Source organism: Xenopus laevis, chromosome 1S (genome assembly GCF_017654675.1).
Source record: "Xenopus laevis strain J_2021 chromosome 1S, Xenopus_laevis_v10.1, whole genome shotgun sequence".
In the NCBI taxonomy this organism is placed as follows: domain Eukaryota; kingdom Metazoa; phylum Chordata; class Amphibia; order Anura; family Pipidae; genus Xenopus; species Xenopus laevis.
In genome coordinates this window covers 131,502,705-131,527,805 of record NC_054372.1, presented here as the reverse complement: position 1 = coordinate 131,527,805, position 25,101 = coordinate 131,502,705, and the positions used below count along the sequence as shown (strand labels likewise).

At 39.9% G+C, this 25,101-nt stretch overlaps 1 protein-coding gene and 1 long non-coding RNA gene across 2 annotated transcripts in view; one reads left to right on the top strand and one right to left on the bottom strand.

Moving 5' to 3' along the window:
- Window positions 1–25,101, top strand: part of LOC121399458 — a 40,666-nt gene that overhangs the window by 10,292 nt on the left and 5,273 nt on the right. The window lies entirely within an intron of this gene.
- ltb4r2.S (leukotriene B4 receptor 2 S homeolog) lies at window positions 11,533–19,595 on the bottom strand. Its single transcript, XM_018243949.2, has 2 exons — window positions 19,009–19,595; window positions 11,533–13,716 (listed from the first exon to the last, which is right to left on the bottom strand). Exon 2 carries the CDS (start codon window positions 13,697–13,699, stop codon window positions 12,617–12,619), a length of 1,083 nt encoding a protein of 360 aa, XP_018099438.1. The 5' UTR covers window positions 13,700–13,716; window positions 19,009–19,595; the 3' UTR covers window positions 11,533–12,616.

Sequence of the window (25,101 nt, the reverse complement as noted above, 5' to 3'; positions counted from 1 at the left end):
TAATGCGGCATTACTTATATTTGCACCAGAGTTATTTGACTGTGGCAATTCTGGCTTTACAATTGTGTTAGTAAAAAGAAAAAAATGCCCTTATTATGCCTTCCGTTGTCACCCATTTGTGATTGAAGTCCTCGTGTAACATAAAAAGCATTTTAGTAGTTCTGCACAAATGAATGGTTTTTGGCAGTATCAAGACCTGGCTGTCTCTTTCAACTTCTACAATTTCTGTCATCAGAACAACTATCTCACTGCATCATCGGATTTGCAGACTTTAAAACCTTCTAATACCTCTGTATGTCTCTGTAGAAATCATTGGGATGATCCAGTTGCACTTCATCTATGATTTAATCCAGAATTATTGCTTCACTCAGTGAAGTTGGCCAGGTCCTGAATAAACAATGTTTCATCATCCATGATTCATAATTCATCATAAATACATGGCAGATTAACTCACCAAGCTTTGCATTTCTCTGTTTGTTTCATCACAAATATTCCTATAATTCTCTGGAGGAAATTTATAGAAAAGGAGGCCCCAAAGAATGTTTTTAAAAAAAAACGTTGGTGGCAGGGGCCTAAAGAGTATTAAAATAATACATTGGTGACCAGGGGATTAAAAAAACCCAAAAAACACACATTGGTGTTCAGAGAAATTGAACTTGTGGCTTCAGGACTTCAACTTCGCCTCCTTTCATGACTTCGGGTTTCTGTGACTTTTGGTCTTTTTGGCGATTCAGGAATTAAATTTTGAATTTTGGCTGCTTTGGCGCTTCAGGACTTCAATTTTGGTTGCTTTCGTGACTTCTGGTCTTTTCGCCGATTCGGGACTTGGGCTATTTTCGTGGCTTTGGGTCTATTCTCGGGTCTACTCTCTATAACTCTATTCCTCATATGGGCTCTGTTTCCTTTCCTAAAATATTTATATTAGCTACCGTTTAATTTCTGTGTTTTTGTTTTTTACACAGTGAAGCCTGGCGATGTGTGGTGTATTATCCCATCTTTTTTACACAGCATATTAAATGTGCCCCTTAGACTTTCATATGAAATTATTGTCCTTCAGTACCACCTTACCTAGCTTGAGATATTTTTTTTCAGCCATCTCAATGTTGATGGAACTCCATGGCCTTCGATACACTTTAAACACTAATGGGATATTTCGATTATGGTCACCGTTCCATACTGAGCCTTTCAGATCTTGGATTTTGTGTCCCTAATTGTACATTCCCTTAAAATGGACATATTGTCCCTGCTATACCAAGTTTTACTTGAATACTAATCCAAACTAACCAGCCACTACCTGGTATTCAACAGAATGGGGAAAGAGCTGAGAAGGACAGAGGGATAAAAGCATAGCCTCTTTGCCCACAGTGACTCTACAAAATTAAGGTGGAAGATGTTTCTGTGCACTATGACATCTCTACTGTAGATCTGTGACATCTGGGCCACAAGGCAACATATACAGTGGGAAAAGTTCAAGTGTGGCCTCTTGTGGGAGATGCAGCATGTATCTTACAACACTCAATTTATATCACAGTACATTATTGTGCAGCACATTGCCAAACCTTTCCCATTCGTAAGGGTTGGGTGCATGTAGTTGGCTTGTCAGTTTTTACAAATCAAGGGACAAGCCAACTCTCTATTAAAAGTCATTGGTTACGGGTTTTTAAGAGTGTCAGGATCTTCCACTCTTAAAGGAGAAGGAAATTCGCTGGGCACAAAAACCCTCAACCCTCACCCCTCTGCGCAGGTCCTGTCCACGGAGTTCACAGGCGCCATCTTCTCCCAAGCGGTCTTCTTCCTGCTTTCACCGGCATTTTTCCGATTTGACTTTGTGACTTTTGGCGCATGCGCAGTAGATCCGTACCGGTAAAATGCTCCTACTGCACATTCGCCAAAAACGCCGGTCAAAGCAGGAACAAGACCGCTTGGGAGAAGATGGCGCCTGTGAACTCTGTGGACTGGACCTGCGCAGAGAGGTGAGTAACAAGTTAGGGGCATTTGCCCGGCGGGACAGGTAGGCCAGGGGGGAGGAGGGAGGGTAGGCAACACAGGGGGGAGGGATTTTTGCGCCCAGGGGGTTTCCTTCTCCTTTAATGATGAAATGCAAGATTCCTTTACATCCAATCCTTTTCCACCACACGGCCAAATTGACTACTCACAAGACGATAATATGATATAATCACCTTGGTGTTTGCTGATCTCTGTTCCCTTCTGGGTCGGCTCACGTGTTCCAATGTGGAAAATACAAATCCAGGATAGTGTAATACCATTTATTAATTTTAAAAAAGATTTACACTCACATTTGTTCAAAGTCAATCACACATATATTGTACAGGTTTTTTCACTCCTTGAGGGAACCCTGCCAGCGTGTATAGTTTCCTAGGGGCTCTCCCTCTGATCCTAGTGTGACTTCACCAAGTGTGGCCTCTTGTGGGAGATGCAGCTTGTATATTACAACACTCCATTTTTTATCACAGTATATTGTATTGTGCAGCACATTTCCAATCCTTTCCCATCAGTAAGGGTTGGGTGCATGGATTTGGCTTGTCAGTTTTACAAATCAAGGGACAAGCCAACTCTCTATTAAATGGCATTGGTTAAGGTTGTTTTTTCTAATAAGTAAAAAGTTGTATTTCAAAACCTGCCAAGTAGTTTACCTAAGGCTATCTAGCAAATCCATTGGTAGGACATTATCAGAAAGACATTGGATACATGAATATTTTTACTAAAATGTACCTCTTGCTCTGACTTGTTTGTCTTATGACATTGTTGCTTTTGTTTATGCAATGAGAATGCATTGTGTAATACTAGCTTGAGCATGTTAGCGTCCTACTAACAATATCAGAAAATGTCATGGATTCAATAGAGGACTATTGACTGCTTGTGTACCCCATCCAAATAGTCATCAAAATGATTTCGATCGATCTTTTACCTAAACCTTACCTGGGAGCTAAAATCACAGTTGTTTCTGCTTTTTCAGTATCCTTTTTGCTTAAGGTGATTTCAGATTTACACTATGGCCTTATGTGTTACATGCAGTATGTGTTATAGAAAACAGTTATGTAATCACAATAGTAGATGTCATTCTAAGCAAAAATATGTGATAGATGTCCTTGTACTATTGCTTTTCATCAGACCAGTACAAAGCTGATGGATACTAATATAAAGTAGCCATACCATCCAAATCTTTAATAAAGATACAGTCTTATTCCTGAATAATTGAGGAGGGCTGCACCAAAAAGAACTGTTTAGAATACAAGGAATTTTAATCTGAGTTTATGTCCTAGAGATTTAAAGAGAGAGTCCAAAGCAAAAAATTAAGTTGTGAGAAACTATATCAGGATAATAATAAAACGATGAACCTAAATGGACAGGAAATAGCCACATACTGTATAACCCATTAGGAGGTGGGTACAATAATAAGAAGGCGTTAGGAAGTATTAAGAGTGATAAAATGTTTTTGTAATACGCCTCCTTAAGCAAAAGTACTGTATATTTGCTGCTGAAGGCATGGATCCATCATTATGCATATGGTTACACAAGTTAATCGCCAAAGGACACCCATGAACATAACTAGTTACCTAGTTAGAAAAGTAAATTGAAAAAAAATACAGATTTCACACACACACACATATATATATATAAATGTCCAAGGCTTTTGGAAATAGTTGGCGCAAGCAAAGCGGATCCTGTATAATGTAACTGAAGAATGAACAGAATTATATTGTGGATATTTGATTTCATTTGATCAGTTGCTAAAACAACATTATTTATTTTTCATTTTAGCGGCTTTTGTTTAATTATTAATGATTACATACTGTAACAGAGCATTGTCAAACCAAAAACAACATGCAATTAAAGCTGAATGGAGAAACCTAATATCAATCAAATTGCAAATAGTCCGTGAATAATGTCACAAAGACAGCATTTTACTGTACTTCTAAGGATCTCCTGGTTCTTGTGCAATAGTAATACATTAACAGGCAAATGAGATGAATTCTCTGTAACCCAGAGATTGCTGCTAATACTATGTTGATTTTTATTTTGTTACTGGGACCCAGCCAACATAATCTTTTGTGGCACACAAGTTTAAACTCTCTTCTTTAGTGTGGAGTATTTTTAATGACGTAAATGGTACATGCGGTTTAAATTTGAGTGTAACTGCCATTGATTAGATTATATTAGACAGTAAAAAAGAATTACCTTGCTCGTTTTTACCCTTCTGCTACATTACAGTCTCTCACACAAAGCCAGTAAAGGTGGCCTTTATACTACAATTACTTGTATTTTACAAATAAAAGATTATTGACATCTGGCTTCACAGCTATCAGTGTAGATTGCTGTACAGTTTCCAGGTAGGCCTCAGGAACAGGTCCAGATTTGGTCAAAAGGTGGCCCTCATGGAAAGATAATATGGTCCCAGTGGTCACATGAAACATATGCAAACCCCATTTTAAACAGAAAATTTTGATCTTACAGCAGAAGAGACTGGCTCTGCTACCTAGGATGAGCCCTGCACAAATAGCATCTTTCATCATCATCATTTATCATCATCATTTATTTATATAGCGCTGTCAAGATACGCAGTGCTTTACTGCAGTTATAGCAAACAGGGAATAAATGGTGGATAACAAGCAAGGATTACAGAATACAATAGGGTTAGAAGGACCTAGAGATTAGAGTCTACAAACTAAAAGGTTAGGGTACAATCGAGACATTAGGATTATATAAACATTTTTTCATTTTTGATACAGCAATGATTAATAAAGGTACATCAAATAAGCCTCTTTAAACAGATGGGTCTTTAAGGAGCGCTTGAAAGTTTGGAAAGAAGGAGGAAGTCTGACAGCTTGTGGCAGAGAAAAGCAGAAGCCTGAGATAAGTCTTGTAGACGAGAATGGTCAGAAGTGATCAGAGGAGAAGTGAGGCGAAGATCAGAAGCAGAGCGTAGGTTTCGTGAAGGAGTGTATTTGGAGATTAGAGATGAAATATAGGGAAGGGTTTCATTATTAAGGGCCTTGAATGTGAGTGTAAGTAATTTGATTCTAGAAGAGATTGGGAGCCAGTGAAGGGACATGCATATGGGAGCAGCTGATGTTGAGCAGCTAGCTAGATGAATGAGTCTAGCGGCCGCGTTTAGAACTGATTGGAGTTGTGAAAGGTGACTTGTTGGAATACCTGTGAGGAGTAAGTTACAGTAATCAAGGCGGGAGATGATGAGAGACTGAATCAGTGTTTTAGTTGATTCTGAACTGAGATATGGTCGTATTCGAGCAATGTTGCGCAGTTGAATACAGCAAGATTTTGCAAAGTGTTTGAATGTGTGGTGAAAAAGACAGATGAGAGTCTAAGATAACTCCTAGGCAGCGTGCCTGTGTGGTGGAATGAAAGGTGGTGTTGTTTACGGTGAGTGATATCTGAGGGACAGGGGAAGATCTTGGAGGAAATATAATGAGTTCTGTTTTAGAAAGGTTCAGTTTCAGGTGGCGCTGTGACATCCAGGAGGAGACAGCAGAGAGACAGTCTGTAACTTGGGAAAGGACAGAATTAGAAAGATCAGGAGTAGAGACAAGTAGAGTTGGGTGTCATCAGCATAAAGGTGATACTGAAGTCCAAATGACTGAATAAGTTGTCCTAGGGAAGTTGTATAGAGCGAGAACAGCAGGGGGCCAAGAACAGAGCCTTGAGGAACTCCAACAGAGAGTGGGAAAGTAGTAGAAGTAGAGTTAGAGAAGGAAACTTTAAAGGAACCGTCAGACAGATAAGATGTAAACCATGAAAGAGCAGTGTCCCGAATGCCAGCTGAGTGTAGAATGTCAAGGAGGAGTGTGTGGTCAACTGTGTCAAAGGCTGCAGATAAATCTAGAAGGATTAGAATGGAATAGTGACCTTTAGACTTTGCCAATAGAAGATCATTGGTTACTTCGGTGAGTGCAGTTTCAGTCGAGTGTGATGGGCGGAAGCCAGATTGCAAGGGGTCGAGGAGGGAGTTGTGAGTGAGATGCTGGATCAGGCTTTGTAAACAAGCCTTTCTAGTAATTTGGATGCGAATGGAAGAAGGGAGACCGGTCGATAGTTAGTGGGAGAGCTAGGATCAAGGGAAGGTTTTTTGAGGATAGGAGTGATTAGTGCTTGTTTGTATAATGATGGAAAGGTACCAGTAGAGAGTGAAAGATTAAATAGGTGGGTAAGTGCAGGAGAGAGTGTATCAGAGATTGGGTGGAGGAGGCGAGAGGGTATGGGGTCAAGGGAGCAGGTGGTGGGTTTTGAGCTGGCTAGAATTTGCTAACTTCATCTAGAGTTGCAGGGGTGAAGGAGTGCAAAGTAGATGTGAGTGGACTGCACGTTGGTCTGAGATTGTTGTCGGGCGGTATGCTCAGCCTAATGAGATCGATTTTTTCATTAAAGAAATGAGCAAGGTCTTGGGCGGTAACATTAATAGGTGGACGGGGGCATAGGAGTGAGTTAAATGTGGCAAACAGCTGCTGTGGTTTGGAGGACATAGTAGATATTAGATAAGAGAAGTATTGTTCTTTGACTAATGATAGAGCTCGGTTATAGCAGGAGAGCATGAATTTGAAGTGGATGAAGTCAGGATCAGTTTGTGACTTTCTCCACCGTCGCTCAGCTGATCTACTACATCTTCTGAGGTACCGAGTTCTAGTGTGCCAGGGTTGGGGTTTAGCTGGCCGGCTGTGACGGGTGGTAGAAGGTGCAAGGGAGTCAAGTGCTGTTGAAAGGGAATCGTTGTAGAGAGAAGCTGCCATATTGGGACAGGAGAGAGTATTAATATGAGATATGGATTGTGCTGATACTGTTGATAATTGTTGTGGTTCCCCCTCATTCGTTGTTTCTGTCTGTGCAGGTTGGCAAATGGCTAGTACAATTTTAAGGAAATAAAATATGAGGTTATGGGGGTAACACTTTAACAGTGTTTTATGTTGTAAACCTGACATCCCTACCAGTACACCTCTGCCTCTGAGACCACCAGCACCCTAACCAATATGTTTGTAAGGATTTCTCAGACCACAGGCAATGTACACACATAGAAATGTGTTTTTTTGAAGGCTCCTATAGTGTATATAGCAGTAACTAATAATACTTATACTATACTAATACTTATAATAATAATACTTATAATAAGTATTATTACCACTGGATAAGCAGTACATTATGTCTTTTTTAATGACATCCAGCCAACCTGGTATGGCAGTCTCAACTAGAACCTTCACCTTTGCCCTCTACCTAATTCCCATTTTACTACAATGGTCTCATCTTTGTCAACTAGCTTGCCTGATCTACTTTCTTTCTCATTGCTTACGATATCTCACACATGCCTACTACCACCAGTAACCCGATGACACGGGGCACAGCCTAGGGAAGCAGGGGCATGACAGGCTCGGAGGTGCAGAAGCCCCTCCTAGTGAAGGTACAGGATTGGGTGGTTGAAGGAGCGGGCCAGGGTGATGTAGGCCAGGTTAAAAGGAAGGGGACTGAGGTTGCTGCCCCCTCACTCCATTTTGTAGCAACATCAAAACTCCCACCCTCCCTCCCCTATAGACCTATGGTAGGTGGCGATGGGGTCATGGAGTCCAGGGACCAATAGGTGTGTGAGCATGGGAGTTGCAGGTTTAATGGGTAGCTGGAAGGCCTGGCACCTTAGGGGTAACAAAACACCACAGGAATAGGATTTGGTTGGGTAGCCGGTGGGTTAAAGGCTACTATGACAGCTGACAGAGCTGTTGCGTTGTGTAGTTATAAGGTTTGCTACAGTATGTAATCAAAAGTTAATAGTTTGTTATGTTATGTTATGCTATGTTGATGATGTTATCATTTGTCATAGTGTGTTTTGCACTAAAATATCACTTGTTATAATAAAAATATTCTACGGTCTTTTCATCCAAAATGCATATAGGGCTTTTTATTGGAGGAAAGGGGGGCTGTTGGTTATTTGGTAAGTGCTGGGCAGTTACCGATGTTGCCTCTGTCATGACCACTATGTTACTAGTTCAGCATACTACTCACCTCTCCTGCTTTATAATTACTGTGAATCCGTGTAGCCCTTGATTTTTTTTAGCTGCATTTTATACTCCTGTGGTCCAACCAATATGATTCATAATACATTTCCCTGATTTTACACAATTTTTTTCTAGCCCTGCTTAAAAAAATTAAAATGGGGCTTCTATTGCAAATGAAAAATGCTGCTCATCGTGGACCACTATAGCTCACTATTGCAATTCATATCCAGAAGGAGAGAGTGCAGAGACCTGCAACTAGAGGGATAGAAGACTTAATTTATGAGGGTAGACTGTCAAGGTTGGGGCTGTTTTCTTTTCAAAAAAGACACTTGAGAGGGGACATGATTACACTTTACAAGTACATTAGAGGACATTATAGATAAATAGCAGGGGACCTTTTTACCCATAAAGAGGATCACCGTACCAGAGGCCACCCCTTTAGACTAGAAGAAAAGAACTTTCATTTGAAGCAACGTAGGGTAGAGTCCTGCAGCGGGTCGGGTACCCGCGGGTACCCGCGGGTTACCCGCAAAAACCTGCGGTACCTGGCGGGTTGTGCTGAGAAGTTCCAGGTGCGGGTATACCCGCGGGGCGGTGATTCTGAGGGTGTGCAGGTCCTGGGTCGGGCCGCGGATCTTCTCATTAACGATATTTGCACCTTTTTCTGGTCACGCCGTGTCCCGATGACGTCACTTCCGGTTTACAATGAATGTACTTCCTGTTTTACTTCTTTTTTCCTTATCATATCGACTTCTGATGATGTCACTTCCGGTTTCTAATGACAGCACTTCCTGATTCTTGATGGTCAGCGGGTCGCGGGTCCGGGTTGCGGATAAGGTACTTGCGGGTCGGGTCGGGTAGCGGGTCCAAGCGGGTAAGAATGCGGGTTGCGGGTCCGGGTTGCGGGTGCGGGTTGCGGGTACGGGTCGGGTACGGGTCCCAAAAAATGGACCCGCGCAGGACTCTAACGTAGGGGGTTCTTCACAGTCAGGACAGTGAGGTTGTGGAATGCACTGCCGGGTGATGTTGTGATGGCTGATTCAGTTAATGCCTTTAAAAATGGCTTGGATGATTTCTTGGACAAGAATAATATCCCAGGCTATTGTGATACAAAATCTATAGTTATTATAGTATAGTTAGTATAGATATGAGTATATATAATTTATGTGAGTGTAAGGAGGGGTCAATGTGTACATGTATGGATGCTGGGTTTCATTTGGAGGGGTTGAACTTGATGCACATTGATGTTTTTTCAACCCGATTTAACTATGTAACTTACTGTAACACAAAGTGTAAATAATTGTCAAAATTAAAAAATATAAAATGGAGTGCAGTGACCTATGTTCCTCAGATGGATACAGCCTTGCCTATGTTCAGCAGCACTGAGGGGGAGAGGTAGGTAGGTGCCATTGTGATGTGTGCAAATTTTAGAAGCTTCTGGTGCAGACTGCAATAAAGCTCCGTAGTGATGGACAAATCTGACCCATTTCGCTTCTCAAAAAATTCGCAAAATGGCAAAAAAATTGCCAAATGCATTGAAGTCGAGGGGGTTTTTGCTCAACAATTTATCTAAACAAGCAACATTTTTTAAACCATGCAATATTTTTAAATTATCCATTACAGCCTATAGGTGTTTTCTTCTCAGCGAAGCGCAGTGAAATATTCACTCATCCGCTGGTGCTGTTCTCTGCATCTCGCTCCATTTTGTAAATCCATGATGAGGCACAAAGGGCAGCCAGACTCAAGTGTTTTTTAAATGAGCAGCACTAAGTTATGTGCTTTGTATAAATGACCCACCAGTCTCTTGGAGAAAATGCTTAAGAGACCATGCAGGCTGGTGGCCATGTGTTTGTTGTTTATAACTAAATAGCAGTGTAACCAATGCTTACACATTTTATCACTCAGTCCAGCTCCTATTTGTATATGAAGGATGCCACCTTGTGGTTGTATTGCAAAATATCTAACTGATGTGGTTTTGCAACAATTCTGAAAGGAATTCTACAGGGAATGCAAACACAATTTCTCTTAAAATGTGTATACAGCGTGTTGGAATAAACCAAGTGATTTTCTTCTTGGTGCTGTCACGCAGACGTTGTGTAACATTTATTCACGCTAAGCACGGCTAGCAAGATGCTAATGCCACACAATGGCACCCTCTGCTGGGCTTTCAGTTGTCTGACAGGAACTGCTCCACGGTCATTCAATTGACTATTCACCTGGTAATCCTTATTGAAAATAAAAATATTATCATCCATACATTCTCCTAATGATTTTACACATAGGACATGTAAATGCTTCATGATGTATAGGTCACAGATGGGCAAAGAGAGAGACTCTCCAGTATTATGAAAAAGGCAGTTCTGTACAATCCTGGCATGAGTTACTGGAAATCGTTATACTTTTCCATAATATGGGCCAAGGGTGACGCAAACAAGGCAGGTAGCAACAAATGCATATTGTAGCATAATTCCTCTCATGCCTCATCCAAGAAAAATATTTGCAGGCTCAAACTAAGCAATTTCATTATTAGCACTTCATTTCCTCTGACATACTAAGGCCAATGCCATTCCCCTTCATCATGTGCTTGCATTTTTGGCCCCTGACCTTATTAGCTGTATATGATGTAATGATCTTCTTAAATGAACACTAATGGTAGATATAATTTAATCTTGCATACAACAAAGAAAAAGGACTTAGAGAGATAAAAGACTGCAACCTTCTGTTGTCATGTCACAATGCTATAATTATTCACAAATATACTATATATTATATTGTATTATAAGTTATCACAGCAGTGACAGTGCCACTTGCAGGAAGAATAGGCAACTGTCCATCTCTGAGCAACTGAGCACTAAGTGGTGTGTAATATACTCCTGCTGCCTACTGTGCTTGAGAGGAGGAACAGTGCGTTGTACACTTATGAGCATAAGTGTCAGAATGAATCGGAGAGAAAATAATTTTTCCACGGAGCCCTTTACCTCCTTCTGACTGTGCTCCCCTGGCAGTATCTTATGTACCGCAATGACAACATTCCTTGGTGACAATAAAATGACATAGATGAAATATAATGAAAACCTAATGAAAACCTATAATGAAACCTAATGAAATCATATAATGAAACCTGCTTTAAAGGACACCTATTATGCACAAATGATTTCCCCCACCAGTGGTGCGGGTTTAATATATTAGTAAGTAACATTATCAAGTGAACCTCCCTCATGAGTGCTTTGCTGCCCACTTCAGTAGGGAGCTCGCAGCGCAGGAGAATATGTTGGGCACACACCTATGTATAATGAGCATGCCCCAGCTTTATAATTCTATAAAAAGGCATTGTGCTATGTTTAGACACACAAAGGACAGTTTTTATGCCAAAATAGTATGCTTCCCCCAACCAATGGAGGAAAATATTTTTGTATCATAGATACTTTTTAAAAGGTGCTGAAAATTTTGGCCTGGGCCCAATACTGGTCACTGGCTAGGCATTATAGTTTTTATAAACGTTTCATATAAAACATGGTTGATAAAATATTATATTTATTTTTTATTACATTGGATACTTGATTGCATATGAGCAGATTCAATCAGACTAGACATAAATCTATGCCAAAAATGTATAAGTGGTATGGCTCCTAGAACAAAGGGAAGAAACACACTGTCAGTAAAACTTAACTATCCCTGTTTTCTTATAAATTATACACTTGTTTATTGGATTAATGTAACCACTGTCGGTTGGCTGTTTGCCCAATTGCTTGCATGCTTAGACAGGATCACAATTTAGAGGCAACTTTGGATTTGAATTTTATTTGAATCATATTTGAAATGTAATTTTAATTTTGACTTATGCATTCATTAATTTTACAGGACACTGTTATGGGTTACCTATTATCCAGGTTATTACATTAACCTTAGACCTTTTTGATTCTTTGCCTTTGGGGTTCGGCCAAGGGTACAAAGAATGTTGGCTTCCCTGTGTCTGCATTTTTTTCCTGCATGCTGAGAGAAGCGCATCAGATCTCTTCCACATCTCCATGTGTCTGTACTGAAAAGTGCAGCTTTTGTCTGAGTGCATGGCCAAGGAGTAAAGCCATTTTGTGGCCGATGTCCACTTGGTGTTTCTGCACTCCGACCAAAGTTGTACTTTTCAGTGCAGACACACAAAGATGCGGAAGGGAGCAGATCCGCTTCTCTCGTTTAGCAGAAAAAAAACACAGTCTGAGAACAGTGGATCCAATTCTCTGTTGTGCCCTTAACCTGTGGTTCAACATTAATCACTGACATTTCTAAGTGTATGCCATCATAAAAATGCTGCAAGACCGCATTATTGTTTTAATACTGTAGGTTGTATTGCACAAATGACAAACTTATAAAGATAATCTGATAGTGTTTAACCACAGGAATGTCAAGAACTGTAAAATTATTTTCTAGCAGAGACTGCATTTTAGATCGTTCTGATTACTCCAGTCATGAAATGAAAAAAACAAATGTTTAGGTCAAATTCAATTCACTGTATCAACTATAAAGAAAAGTATCCCACATTTAATATTTTTGCACCTTAGCTGACAAACAACAAAGTCATTGGCATATAGTTTACTGGATTTCCATTACTCTGGCAGTTGATTGCCATTCAGGGGTGTGTCTTTCAAACCATTCCTTACTTCCAGATCCACTGATTCTCCACAACTCCCAGCCCTGACAAATCCTTTTACAAGATCTCGCTGAGACTTAACTCTTTTCTGTATCTCTGCCACTGTCCCCTCCAGTAGTTTGGCCACAAAGCCTACCCCAAATATCCTGAAAAGGTCTGAGGCTACAAAGGCATAGAGCAATGGGTTGACACAGGCACTGAAGAAGGCCAATGCCGTCGCGCCTGCTCTGCTTATTTTTGCAGCTTTTTTTAAATTCTCAGACACCTTCCCAGAAGTGAGATTAGAAGTCACTTGTATGGCATTAACCACATGGTATGGAAGCCAAAGAATAGCAAATGTCACTAGAATAGCAGCAATCAGTTTTTCAATCTGTGAGCGCTGTCCAAAGCGACTTGCTTTCAGTTTGACCAGTACCAATATGTAGCTGAACAATACCATGGAGAAGGGAAGCAGAAAAGCTACAAGTGTCTCAAAAGTGTAGTGGAATATGGATTCCCCGCGGCTTGCATGGCAAGGTTCACAAATCTTGGCATTTAATTTTTGGCTCTCAATTACTTCTCTATAGGCAAATGCTGGAAGGGCTAATGCCCCAGCTAGCAGCCAGATAGCTATGAGTACTTTTGTCACCGTATCCTTTCTTCTAAGGGACTGAGCCATATAAGGCCGGAAGACAGCAAGGAACCTGTCTAAACTCATTAATGCAATAATAAATATGCTGGCATACATGTTGAGACAGCATAAGTAATAAGCCAATTTGCAAACAGCACGACCAAAAATCCAGGTTTTTTGGACTAAAAAGGTTATAAAGAAAGGAGTGAGGAGAAGGACCGTTCCATCAGCCACTGCCAGGTTAAGAATAAGGATGCAAGTCACAGACTTTTCACGACCTTTCATCTTCCAAAGTATGCTCCAGATGATAAAGGCATTGCCGGGGAGACCCAAGGAGGCTGCCAAAGCTAAAAAGATGGTCCCTGACATGCGAGAGGCCTGGGAGCTCAGGAGTGTGTCATTTCCAAAACTGTTTACGCAGTAGTTCATGGCTGATATGGCACTACCTGTGGGAGTGGGACAGAAAAGTCATAAGTTAGTACAAAATTCTCATTTTGCAGTCATGCCAGCATGCAACCTGGAGTTACAAATATGCTGAATGAAAGGTAGACTACATCTCACAGGGGTATGGTAAACAACAACCAACCAAATAACCTAGTAGAGCAGAGGATCCCTGTGCACCATACTTGCTCAATTATAAAACTAATAGTATCAAACTACCATGCTTACACACTCATGAATCACAATCAGTAAACACTCATATTCTTACAATTTTGATTTGTACACAATTATCATAGCGTTTGACTTAACCCATATATAATAATAGGCACAACATGTGCCCAGGAGCACTAACCCATAGTAACCAGTTAGATGTTTTCTTCTAAACAGATGCTACTTGCTGATTGATTGATATGTGCTCTGCCCATTTTATTACATAACTAGGCAATTTTATTTATAGCACTTGCACTGAAACACTCAATCACTGTCAGTCGCACATTCTCTTATTCTAAGTCTCTCAATGACAGTCAAACTCTGATATTGTGTAAGATACTCTGAGTGACACTCCTTTCTCTTTAGTCCCTGATTTAAGAAACCACTTTTTCTGGCATTCATTGAAGCATCTGAGAGGAATCAGTCACAAACCTTGAAGGCTTCTTGAGAAACCGGAGTAGCCAGTAAAATTGCAAAAACTTGTATATTTTGCAATATTTTCTAGCTATGCTAGTAACAACATGGATTTATAAACTTGCTCCACTTTCTGTGCCATTTTCTCCTATGGTTTAACAGCTTCTTCTCTTTATATGAAACATGCTGTGCTCTTACTGGACTGAAAAAAAGTGTATCAGAAAATAGTTCTTACACAGTTTTATAAATATACAACTTAATAAATATTGCTGGATTCCCCTTTATTCAATTTCCCCCAAATCTAGCTTGCTTAAAGAAGTCTAATAGCAAGTAAAAGACTGGTGAGGAGAAAGTGAGAGTACTTTTGCCATGTTTCGTTGGGAACACATATAGTTGTTGTTTTTTCCACTTAAAAGTGTGATCTGTCCCCAGAGCATCATACAAGCATAGCCCTAACACAATGTGATACAAGTTATTCATTATATAAACAGGATACATCTGCTAGGAAACTGAACCTGCTACACTACTGTGGTGTTAGAAATTCACTATAGATTAGCAGAATAGGATTTATTTCCTAGTGTGTCCCCTTCATGGATTGGTTCCCTCATTTATTAACACAGTAGTGCAATAATCATCATCAGCTATTTCTTTATCTTCCATTAATCAAACTGCACTAGAGTGATAAAACCAAATACCTGATTGGTTATTATGTTTTACTGCTATTCATTCTTCAAATTAACCCCCACTGTGCCACTGAAAACTAGTAATATAAAATATCCACATAATTAAAGGAAGAATACAGGAGAAATCATATATGAATTCACCCTTTCAATTCAGTAAAGGAAGTTGCATCCATTGACGCTCTTTGCACTTTGGTATAGTTGTGCTAAGCGCAATAGGGTCCATCCTGTGTCTTCTGTGAGGACAGTGTTAACTCTGTGGAGCTCTGGAGCTGCCATCACCCTAAATGTGGAGGCAATTACAGGTTTCCCACAGCGGGTTGCACCAATAGGCACAATACACTTAACAAAGGAATCACATGCAGATAAAATTTCATCACAAAGTGCTGAAAGTGACCCTATCTCAACTCTGAAAATGTTGGCTGCAACTTGTATCCAGTTTGCCACCACACTTGCTCGGTTGTGACCCAGGCAGGGGGAGTAACTTCCTTTGTAGTTGCATTTACGTGGGAAAATGATTCATTATGGGTAAAAAATAAGACAACTTTCTTTTGAAATTGCACACTGCACTTGCAGTTGTAAATAAGCATTAGCAAGTTATTATATAGAGTAAACACAGTTCCATTCACCTGTTGCTACTTTATCGAACATTATGCTAACATTATACCTGCCATTTCCTCCAAGCCACGTTTACCTGCCCTGTGGCCAGTGTACTCTGACAGGTAAGGCATCTGCCTGCGTATAGACCATGGGGCTGGTAGGAGCGGATTGATGTTTTCTCTGCCTTGCATGACATTATATTAACTTTGAGATCTCCACCAGATCTGTGGGAAAGCTACAAAGGCCAGGGCCTAGGGCAGCAGGATTTTAGGGGCAGCATGCTGCCAAACCACATCCATATTGATTCTGAAGCACTGGGGAAGCCCAGATTAGTTGACAGATTTTTAAATTTCCCATGAGTGACAGGGAGGCTACAGGGGAATGAATGGCAGCAGGCCTAGAGGCTCCCACTATGTAAATCCGGCCCTTACCACACCAGACAATTATCAGTATTGTAAAAGGTGGAACTGCCATTGGATATCATGTCTTAGGCTGGTAAGTAAAAAGTGGAAACTTTCAGTGATTGTGACAATATGTTTGTGAAAGTTCCCATTCATCCAGGTCATGGTATATCTCTAGTAATAGGTCAAATCAACTGTACTTGCTGTGTTTTTCTTGAAGAAGTTTCACCGGTCATCCAACTGGCTTTCTCAATTCAGAATAACTTATACATAGGATCTTGCTATATGATCTGGAATGTTGCTCCAATCAGCATAATCTGTTTATCATAATCCACAATGATGTCATTAAATCAGGTGTTAAATTAAGTTAGATTGGAGTTTTGATATGTTATTAAACCTTCCAGGTAGAGGTGCCAAAACGGCATTGTATGTGATGTGACAATAATTGAGGCCTGACACAATATGATTCTTCAAATAAATAGACAAAATTTGTGAAAACAAAGAAAAATGCAATTTTGAAAACTGTAGTTTCACTTTATTGGACATTGATAAATCATTGAACAAACCACATCCCCGCCAAACTTCTAACATAGTTGATATGGGTTATTAGACCTAGTACACTACCTCCGATGCACAGATGCTCCTTTTTGGCAGAGTAAAACATTGCTTATACTGACCCTTCATATTCAGCATGGACCTTCTCTTGGTCTCTGGGGGGAAATAAATAGTCTCACAAAAAGTGAGAAGGCCATCTTTTTCAGGGTACTTCTGGCACTCATCATGAAGATCATTTTGCAATTATTATTGGGCCAATACTCTAGTGGTAGCCATCAGGTTGCTAATCCTATTAACACTCTTCAATGAGGCTTGCAACTGTCCAGTTCACTAGTACTCACTGGTGTGCAGAACTGTAGCCCTTGCACAGACTACTATAACCTTCATGGGACCCCCTCCCCAGTTTGAACTTTTTTTTAAACTTTTCTAGAGCCTTTGTGAGAACCACCATCTGTATTACTCACCGAGGGGTATTTAGCAAATCAACAATGGCTCCTTCAGAGATGTTTATAACACTGAAGAAGACAACTGAATCTACCTGCACTAGATAGAACTCTATGGAAACATGGCATTGCAGGTAGGCTGCTCATCCTATACTGATTAGATCATGTAAGGCTAGTGCTACACACGGGTGATATTAAATTCAGTACTCTGCTGTCCTCTATTTGATCCTGTTTGCACTAACAGACACTGGCGTAGGCCTGGGTGCAGACGCTGAGCAGATTTCGGTGCAAAAATGTGAGCTGAGGTCAGTCCCATGTGGCATTGGGACTCTTATTTTGTGGAAATTTAATTTTTACCACATTACTCCACAAGCAAAATCTTAAATATGAAATATATGAAATATCCAATTTGATATATATTTCTCAGAGTGTCATTCTCTGTGCCAGTAAAAGTCACTTCCAATTGACTGTCACACAGTATACTACCTGCATGACTGGATTCCCCTAACTGGGGTTCTGTAAGTATATATGTAAGCAATTCGGCTTAGTCCTGGAACATCCTACTATACCTACCATAGGTTTTTGGGGTTCAAATTTGCTATAAAATATATCCTTAACATGATTGCTTTAGTAAAAAAGGTAGAGTGATTATTGTTTTAAAGTATCCAGTGTGAGAGTTCTAACTGAACCCCTTTTCTGGGTGGAGCAATGGGTGTGGGAAAATGAAGCTGAATAATTTGTACTATATCTGTGAGAGAAAGAAGGAAAGGAAGGAACTTTGACACTTCTAGAATGTTCCACCCATTTATTTGATCCAGCAAAATGGGATAACTATATTGATTCTATTCAGCCAAGTGCTGCTATATCTAAATCAGTTATTTGTGGCTTTGATTTGTCATTATTAACTTATTTTTTTTGGCAGTTTTTATTACTAAAAATACTGTAGATCCAGTCTACCTGCAACTGGGATGGTTCATATAGGATGTGGAATTTGATATTTCTGTTAAATGGAAGGAGAAGCCATGATTACAATGGGAATTGCTACGAGTAGCCTACTCAGCCTACTGTTGGCTGCTCGTGTTGCTTATCTTTGCCATTTCCATTGTTTTTTTAGTGGAACGAATAACTGAGATTTCCAGTGCTTCTAGTAACACTTCTTATTTATAGTACAGGTATGGGATCTGTTATCCGGAAACCCGTTATCCAGAAAGTTCTGAATTACGGAAAGGTCGTCTCCCATTGACTCCATTAAAATCAAATAATCCAAATGTTTAAAAATGATTTCCCTTTTCTCTGTAATAATAAAACAATAGCTTGTACTTGATCCCAACTGAGATATAATTAATCCTTATTGGAAGCAAAAACAGCCTTTTTCTAGTAGTCTTAAGGTTTCTCAGCAAGTCAGTGCTGGTTTTGTTGCAATTTTGTAAATAACTGACATTATGCTTAATGCCAAAGATATTAAAAGATAAAAATATATAAATTACGGAAAGACCCAGGTCCCATACCTGTAATTAAAGTGTCACACTAATTTTCTATAATAGGCAAGACATATGTATAATGCGTAGGGAAATGAAAATTATGATATAGAATACTGTACATTTTTGTAACACGTTATTTTGCTGCCCATTTCTATGCCACAACAAAAACCATGCACTCTAACCAAGGATATCTCAGTTTTACAAATATTCACTTATCTAATATTAGTTGAAGACATTCATACACAATCTCGTACACAGCTCTTCCAGTACCATGGTTATTATATTTGATATGCTTTCTGTTCTCTTGCCTTTGAAATATCCCATAAGGCCAATGTTATAAATGAAGCCTTGAAGCAAATTATTTAAGTAGAAAAAGCACTGCATCAAAACAGTGATTTTCCTTGCAAACAATAATCAGAAGCAATTTAGAGAGTTTTATTCCATCCATCTATTATAGTGTTCCTTTTTTCATGAATAAATAAACATAAAAAGAAATAATAGAAGGATACTCACTGAAATGTAAAAACTGGATGTTTCAGGACTTTTAGGAGCCACTAGTATCCCAAGGGTTCTGCCTCTGTAGCTTCTGTCACTGAAGTAAGCAACTGGGAGAAATAAGGTGACTAACAGCTGGGCAGCATCTGAGTGTGAAGCCTTAATGGCCATAAGTGGTCAGAACATTTGGACTTCCTTTGGCTGACCCAGTGTCTTTTCTTTATGGCATTTTTGCCACTGTCCCTTAGCGAGTGTCTGTTTCTCTCTGCTAAATCTCTTCTCTGTACCTGTGAGCTGTTCTCTGCTAAATCTCTTCTCTGTACCTGTGAGCCGTTCCCTGTCTCGGTACACTTCTCCTCTATCACTCCCATTCTCTGAGTCGCCTTCTTTCTCTCCAGTTGAGACATGCTGCATCAAAGTCACGCCCAGCTTGTGCTTAGGCAGCTTGGGACTGGAATGTACAAACTTGCCTTCTTGTCTCTTCCCTAAACAAATCTATCTTTGCCCTTGGGGCCTTCTAATTCAAACATTTATTTATATTGCTTGCAATTTGTTCTTTTCCGTGTTCCTGCTGTATCCAGTTCCTTCTACTACCCACATTTCTTTGAAACAATTTTCTTTATAATTGAGACACTTGTGTTTTTCCTCCTTTTATCTGCATCACATACAGAGCCTCAGATGGCTCAATGGCAATGATAAAGCCAAAATACTTTTAATAGAATTTAGGATGTCAGGCTTAAAACTTTAAAGAATTTTCATTCTCCTGGAAGCAAAATTGCTTGTGTATAAATGTAGTATCATAAACATGTGTATTCTAGGTATATACTGTGATCTATATAAAAGGACTGATACAGTTTTCTGTTTTTTTTCCTTGCTTAGTAAAAAAAAAACCCTGTCTGAGATATGCTTGGTTAAAAATATTGCTCTGGTGAACCAACCCAAGTATTCTTCCATTTTCACAACTATTTGGTCCCTGGAGTGGACTCTATGGATGAGAATATGTAGCTAGAGTAAATGTGCAGGTTCCCACTCTAGTGAATGAATACACATACAGAGATAAATAAGGTTTCTTGGCAGCAGAACTAACTGTCTGTTAACAGGATGAACTGGAAATTTTGGGACATTTCTAGGACTACAAGAGATTTGCAAAAGGGATTTAATTAAAATCAAATGTGCAAATTTTTTCTTGGCTTGGTCCTGGTTTTTAAGAGGATTTGGAAAATAGATTCTCATCTTTTAAAATAAACATTTAGATAAACGTAAACCTTATTAACAGCTACGGTATTTCTTCCATTTTATGGACCAGTGAATAATGAACTTTTTTACAAAGTCAATTTACAGTTTTATTTAAACTTTCATTGTTTACTGGTTTTCAGGCCATGTCTATTCTTATCAACCACAGCTCCCTTTACAAGAAGCCAGCAGTGGAATGACCCAATATATATGACAATGTAGAAAGGCAAAATAGCTCCCGGTGTAATTAAAGTAAAAGCATTGCAATTGTGATTTTTAAATGTGGAGAGAGACAGATAACACTATACCATGACATATTTCATACAATTTAGTGGAAAATGTTAGTGTCCTTTAAGCTAGATAGCACATTGCACTTTTCTATTTAAAGCATTCAGTTGCCGTCTTGAAGCACAATCACAAATATGGGACATAATGTTCAGAAACAAGAGCCTGACTTTTTAGTCTAAATTAGTCATTTCCTATTGCTCACTTAATGGCTGATTGTAAAAGCTATCAAGCACTAAACTCTTTCATTTGCTTTAGTTTTTAGCAGTTTGATACTTTTTTCCCCTTTAGTCATCACATTTATATTTTGATTTATTTATAATTATATACTTATTAAATAAAAGACTATTAGATTAAAGTTACTTGTAAGCCTGGGTGTAATATTTTATTCTGGTACTTATTTTATCACCAAAGAATGCATGTGATTTATTGTTACAGGCACTGTATTAATTACAAAGTGGGGGGGTCGACAAAATTGAGGGCCTTGTTGTGAAACAATGGACTTGACCCCTAAGGATTTCGGACCCCAGTGTCTCTGGCTATACTGTGGATTGTTCCTTTCTGTATGACCAATGCATGAGGCACATTAATAACCTATGTCAGGTATGTATGTGTATGGGAGACGACCTTCCCCTCATATGGAGCTTTTTGATGTCAGATTTCTGTATACCGGGTCAACAGTCATCCCAAATATAGATTTAGGGTATAACTAGTTGAGATATATTGTGTGGTAAGTAGAAAGTGAATTAATACCAGGAAAGTAGAAAAGTGAATTAATACCAGGGCTATCTTGGTTGGTTAGATATATTGTGTGGTAAGTAGAAAGTGAATTAATACCAGGGCTATCTTGGTTGGTACCTCTTGGCTGGTCTGATCAAACGGTATGAAGAGAGATAATTGGAGAGAGAGAAAACTATGCTCACAATGCAAACCACAGCAAATAGTACACAAGATGTCCCAGCATTCATTTAAAAAATGTGATCCTATATACTAACCGAAGGCCTATCTATGTCCCGAGTGGAGGGGAGGCAGATGCGCACGCAACTTCGGTTAGGATCTATGAGATGCGCGCGCAACTTCAGCCGAAAGACATAGATGCGGCCTTCGATTAGCAGATGTGCTGGAAGGTTAGGATCAGAACAGGTTAGGATTGGGGAGGCAGATGCGCTGGAAGGTTAGGATCTAGGGAGGCAGATGCGCTCACCGTCTCCTTCTGCCTCCCGCCGCCTCTTCTTTCCTGCTCACTCAGGCGGCGACCGCTGGAAGGTTAGGATCTAGGGAGGCAGATGCGCTCACCGTCACACTAGGGGAACCGGTTGCGTACCTGCACGAAAGTCTGTATAAGCGTCGGCCATCTTGCTACTCCTCTGCGACTTTGTCATCCGCCCACTGCCAAATCCGCCCACTAAAGTCTGTATAAGCGTCGGCCATCTTGCTACTCCTCTGCGAGTTTGTCATCCGCCCACTAAAGTCTGTATAAGCATCGGCCATCTTGCTACTCCTTTGCAAGTTTGTCTAATGGCGGCGCTAGCGTCACTCTAGGAGGGGAACCGGTTGCGTACCTGCACGAAAGTCTGTATAAGCGTCGGCCATCTTGCTACTCCTCTGCGACTTTGTCATCCGCCCACTGCCAAATCCGCCCACTAAAGTCTGTATAAGCGTCGGCCATCTTGCTACTCCTCTGCGAGTTTGTCATCCGCCCACTAAAGTCTGTATAAGCGTCGGCCATCTTGCTACTCCTTTGCAAGTTTGTCTAATGGCGGCGCTAGCGTCACTCTAGGAGGGGAACCGGTTGCGTACCTGCGTGGGTGGCCATTTTTAGCAAAACGGGCTATATTATCTCCAAAAAATATTGATGTTGACATGATAAACCACCAAGTGATTGCATTACTTCCTGGACAAAGCTGTGTCTTTCTGAGTACTGACTGTATTGATTCTGAAGACGAAAGTGAGAAACTTAACTTCCCATTAGAATATTTAAACACTATCAACAATGCTGGATTACCACAACACAATCTTATACTCAAAGTAGGAACAATAGTCATGCTGTTAAGAAACCTTAAGGGTAGGGGCACACGGCGCGATTTCGCCGCGATTCTGCGCTAAGCGAGTTGTCGCTGCGTTTTTTAAGCCGAAATAGCTTTGCTAACTTTGGCGCTGGCGTCAATGCAAATCGCGGCGAAATCGCTGCGCTAATTCACACGCGGCGATTCGTTTTCTATTGTCGTCCGAAGTTGCCTCGCTGAGCGTTTCCGGGCGACAGTAGAAAAAGAATCGCCGCGTGTGAATTAGCGCAGCGATTTCGCCGCGATTTGCATTGACGCCAGCGCCAAAGTTAGCAAAGCTATTTCGGCTTAAAAAACGCAGCGACAACTCGCCCAGCGCAGAATCGCGGCGAAATCGCGCCGTGTGCCCCTACCCTAACACTAAGCAAGGTTTATGTAACGGTACACGGTTGGTTGTGAAGAGCATGAGACAAAATGTTATCAAGGCAGAAGTGCTTACAGGATCCCATAGCGGTGATACTGTTTTGATTCCCAGAATTGACCTTACCAGTTCTGACCAGGAATTACCTTTTAAACTTAAACGACGACAATTCCCCATTAAGGCTGCATTTGCCATGACAATCAACAAATCACAAGGACAAACATTGGATAAAGTCGGCATTTACCTATCTGAGCCTGTGTTTGGTCATGGTCAACTTTATGTTGCATTTTCAAGAGTGCAGCGTTCATCTGATGTTAAAGTCAAGATTTTAAGTACAGCTCACCAGGGAGAACTCATTCAAGGACAGGAGAACATTTTCACAAAAAATGTTGTTTATAAAGAAATTTTTCAGTAACACTTTACTACCAATAAACTCAAAATTTAAGAATTCTAATAGCAGATAGGTAATAACAAGCAATAGGCACAGATTCACTCTACATCCCCACAAATTAGCGTCGCCAGTTGCTGCCTGGGGATGCCGAGTGAATCAGCACCCATCGCATTTTGCTGCCTCACTGTTGTTACCATTCTTTCATTAACGATTCTTTAGAGAATCGGGGGTTTACTGGTAATGATCTATTTAAGAGTGACAGGGTGGACACGTTGAGCCAAGTGAGTCAAATGAAAGTACCTTATAAAGTTGTCTGTATCTGTAGTTACCTGGACACAGTATGGGACATGTTAATCTACCCCTATTGTTCGTGGACTAATGGTCACTCATATTATTCAGAGAACTTTTTGCGTGGAAATCAAAAATGTACATAATATATTAATAAATTAATTAAGAACATCTACTAGAAAGCTCCTCCTTTAGGAACTGACCTTGGATTTTGAGCTCAGTATTGAGATATTCTGTCAGGGTTAGACTTTTGGCCTCATAGATTTTAGGGAGGGGGTGGGCGAGTAAAGGAAAGTTTCCCAGCCCAGCAGAGTTGCATATTTAAGCAAAGAGTATGGCTGGGTAAACAGTGGCATATTAGATCTAAATATATGCCTGAAAAAAAAACTAAACTAAAAAAAAAGTATGCTAGTGAGTACAATTTGTTAATGTTAAATTATGAAATATTTTTCACAGCCATTTTATAACTTTTAGAACAGACAATTTTCACTCCTTGCGCTTCCATACATTTGCAATGCTGCCATCCACCTTTGTTTACTGCAATTTGTCTGTTTAATTATCGTTCCTTGGTGTTGTCACCCCCAGGTACTGTACATACTCCGATCCCACTAGGTGGAGGCACTGCCACATAACTTCCACACTTCTTCCTGTTACAGTTAGAGCTGCAGTATTTCTGGTCAGGTGATCTCTGAGGCAGCACAGGGGATATCATAAAATGGGGCTCAAGGGAAAAGATGATATTTATTTAAATATATATTCCAGTTTGGTAAGATTCTTTAATATGTTACTTAATATGATATAAACTATCTGTTGCTTAAGTATTCATTTTGAGGGTAAAATTTTCCTTTAAAGCCAACTAAGAAATCTATCTATTCAAACTCTCTTGCCGTGAGCTCTATTTTGCCAGAAAATTATCGATAATATTATTACCAATGCTTAAATAATGTAGGCTTTGTGTACCTACTAAAGCTAAGAATATTGCTTTTTACTGTTTTATAAATAATTTAGCCTGTATACAACATAGAGATAAAGCATATTAATGCTATATAGATTAGATATTTTCCGTGATATGAAAGACAGGTCCCTCATTACCATTAATTTAAAAGTAACACAAAAATGCATTATTAAGATAACCAAACGAATTATTATATTGTATTAGTTCCATAGGAATCAAGTACCTTGTACCCACATAAGCCCATTGTAAGCCCTTAGGGGCAGATTTATCAAAGGTCGAATTTCAAATTCTTTTTTTTCTAATAGATTCGAATGTAAGCAAAACTCGAATGTTATCTTATTAAAGAAAAAACTCGAACATCTAAATTTGAATTTGAATAAATTTGCGAAACTGTGGTGGAAATTTACCGGCGTCAAAAAAAAATGGGGGACACGTTGGAATAGTTGCTTGCGTCAAAACTGTCACGCATCAACATTATTCAGATGGCAGGCGTCACAATTGACACGGGCGCCAAAATTCACCTGCCGTGAAT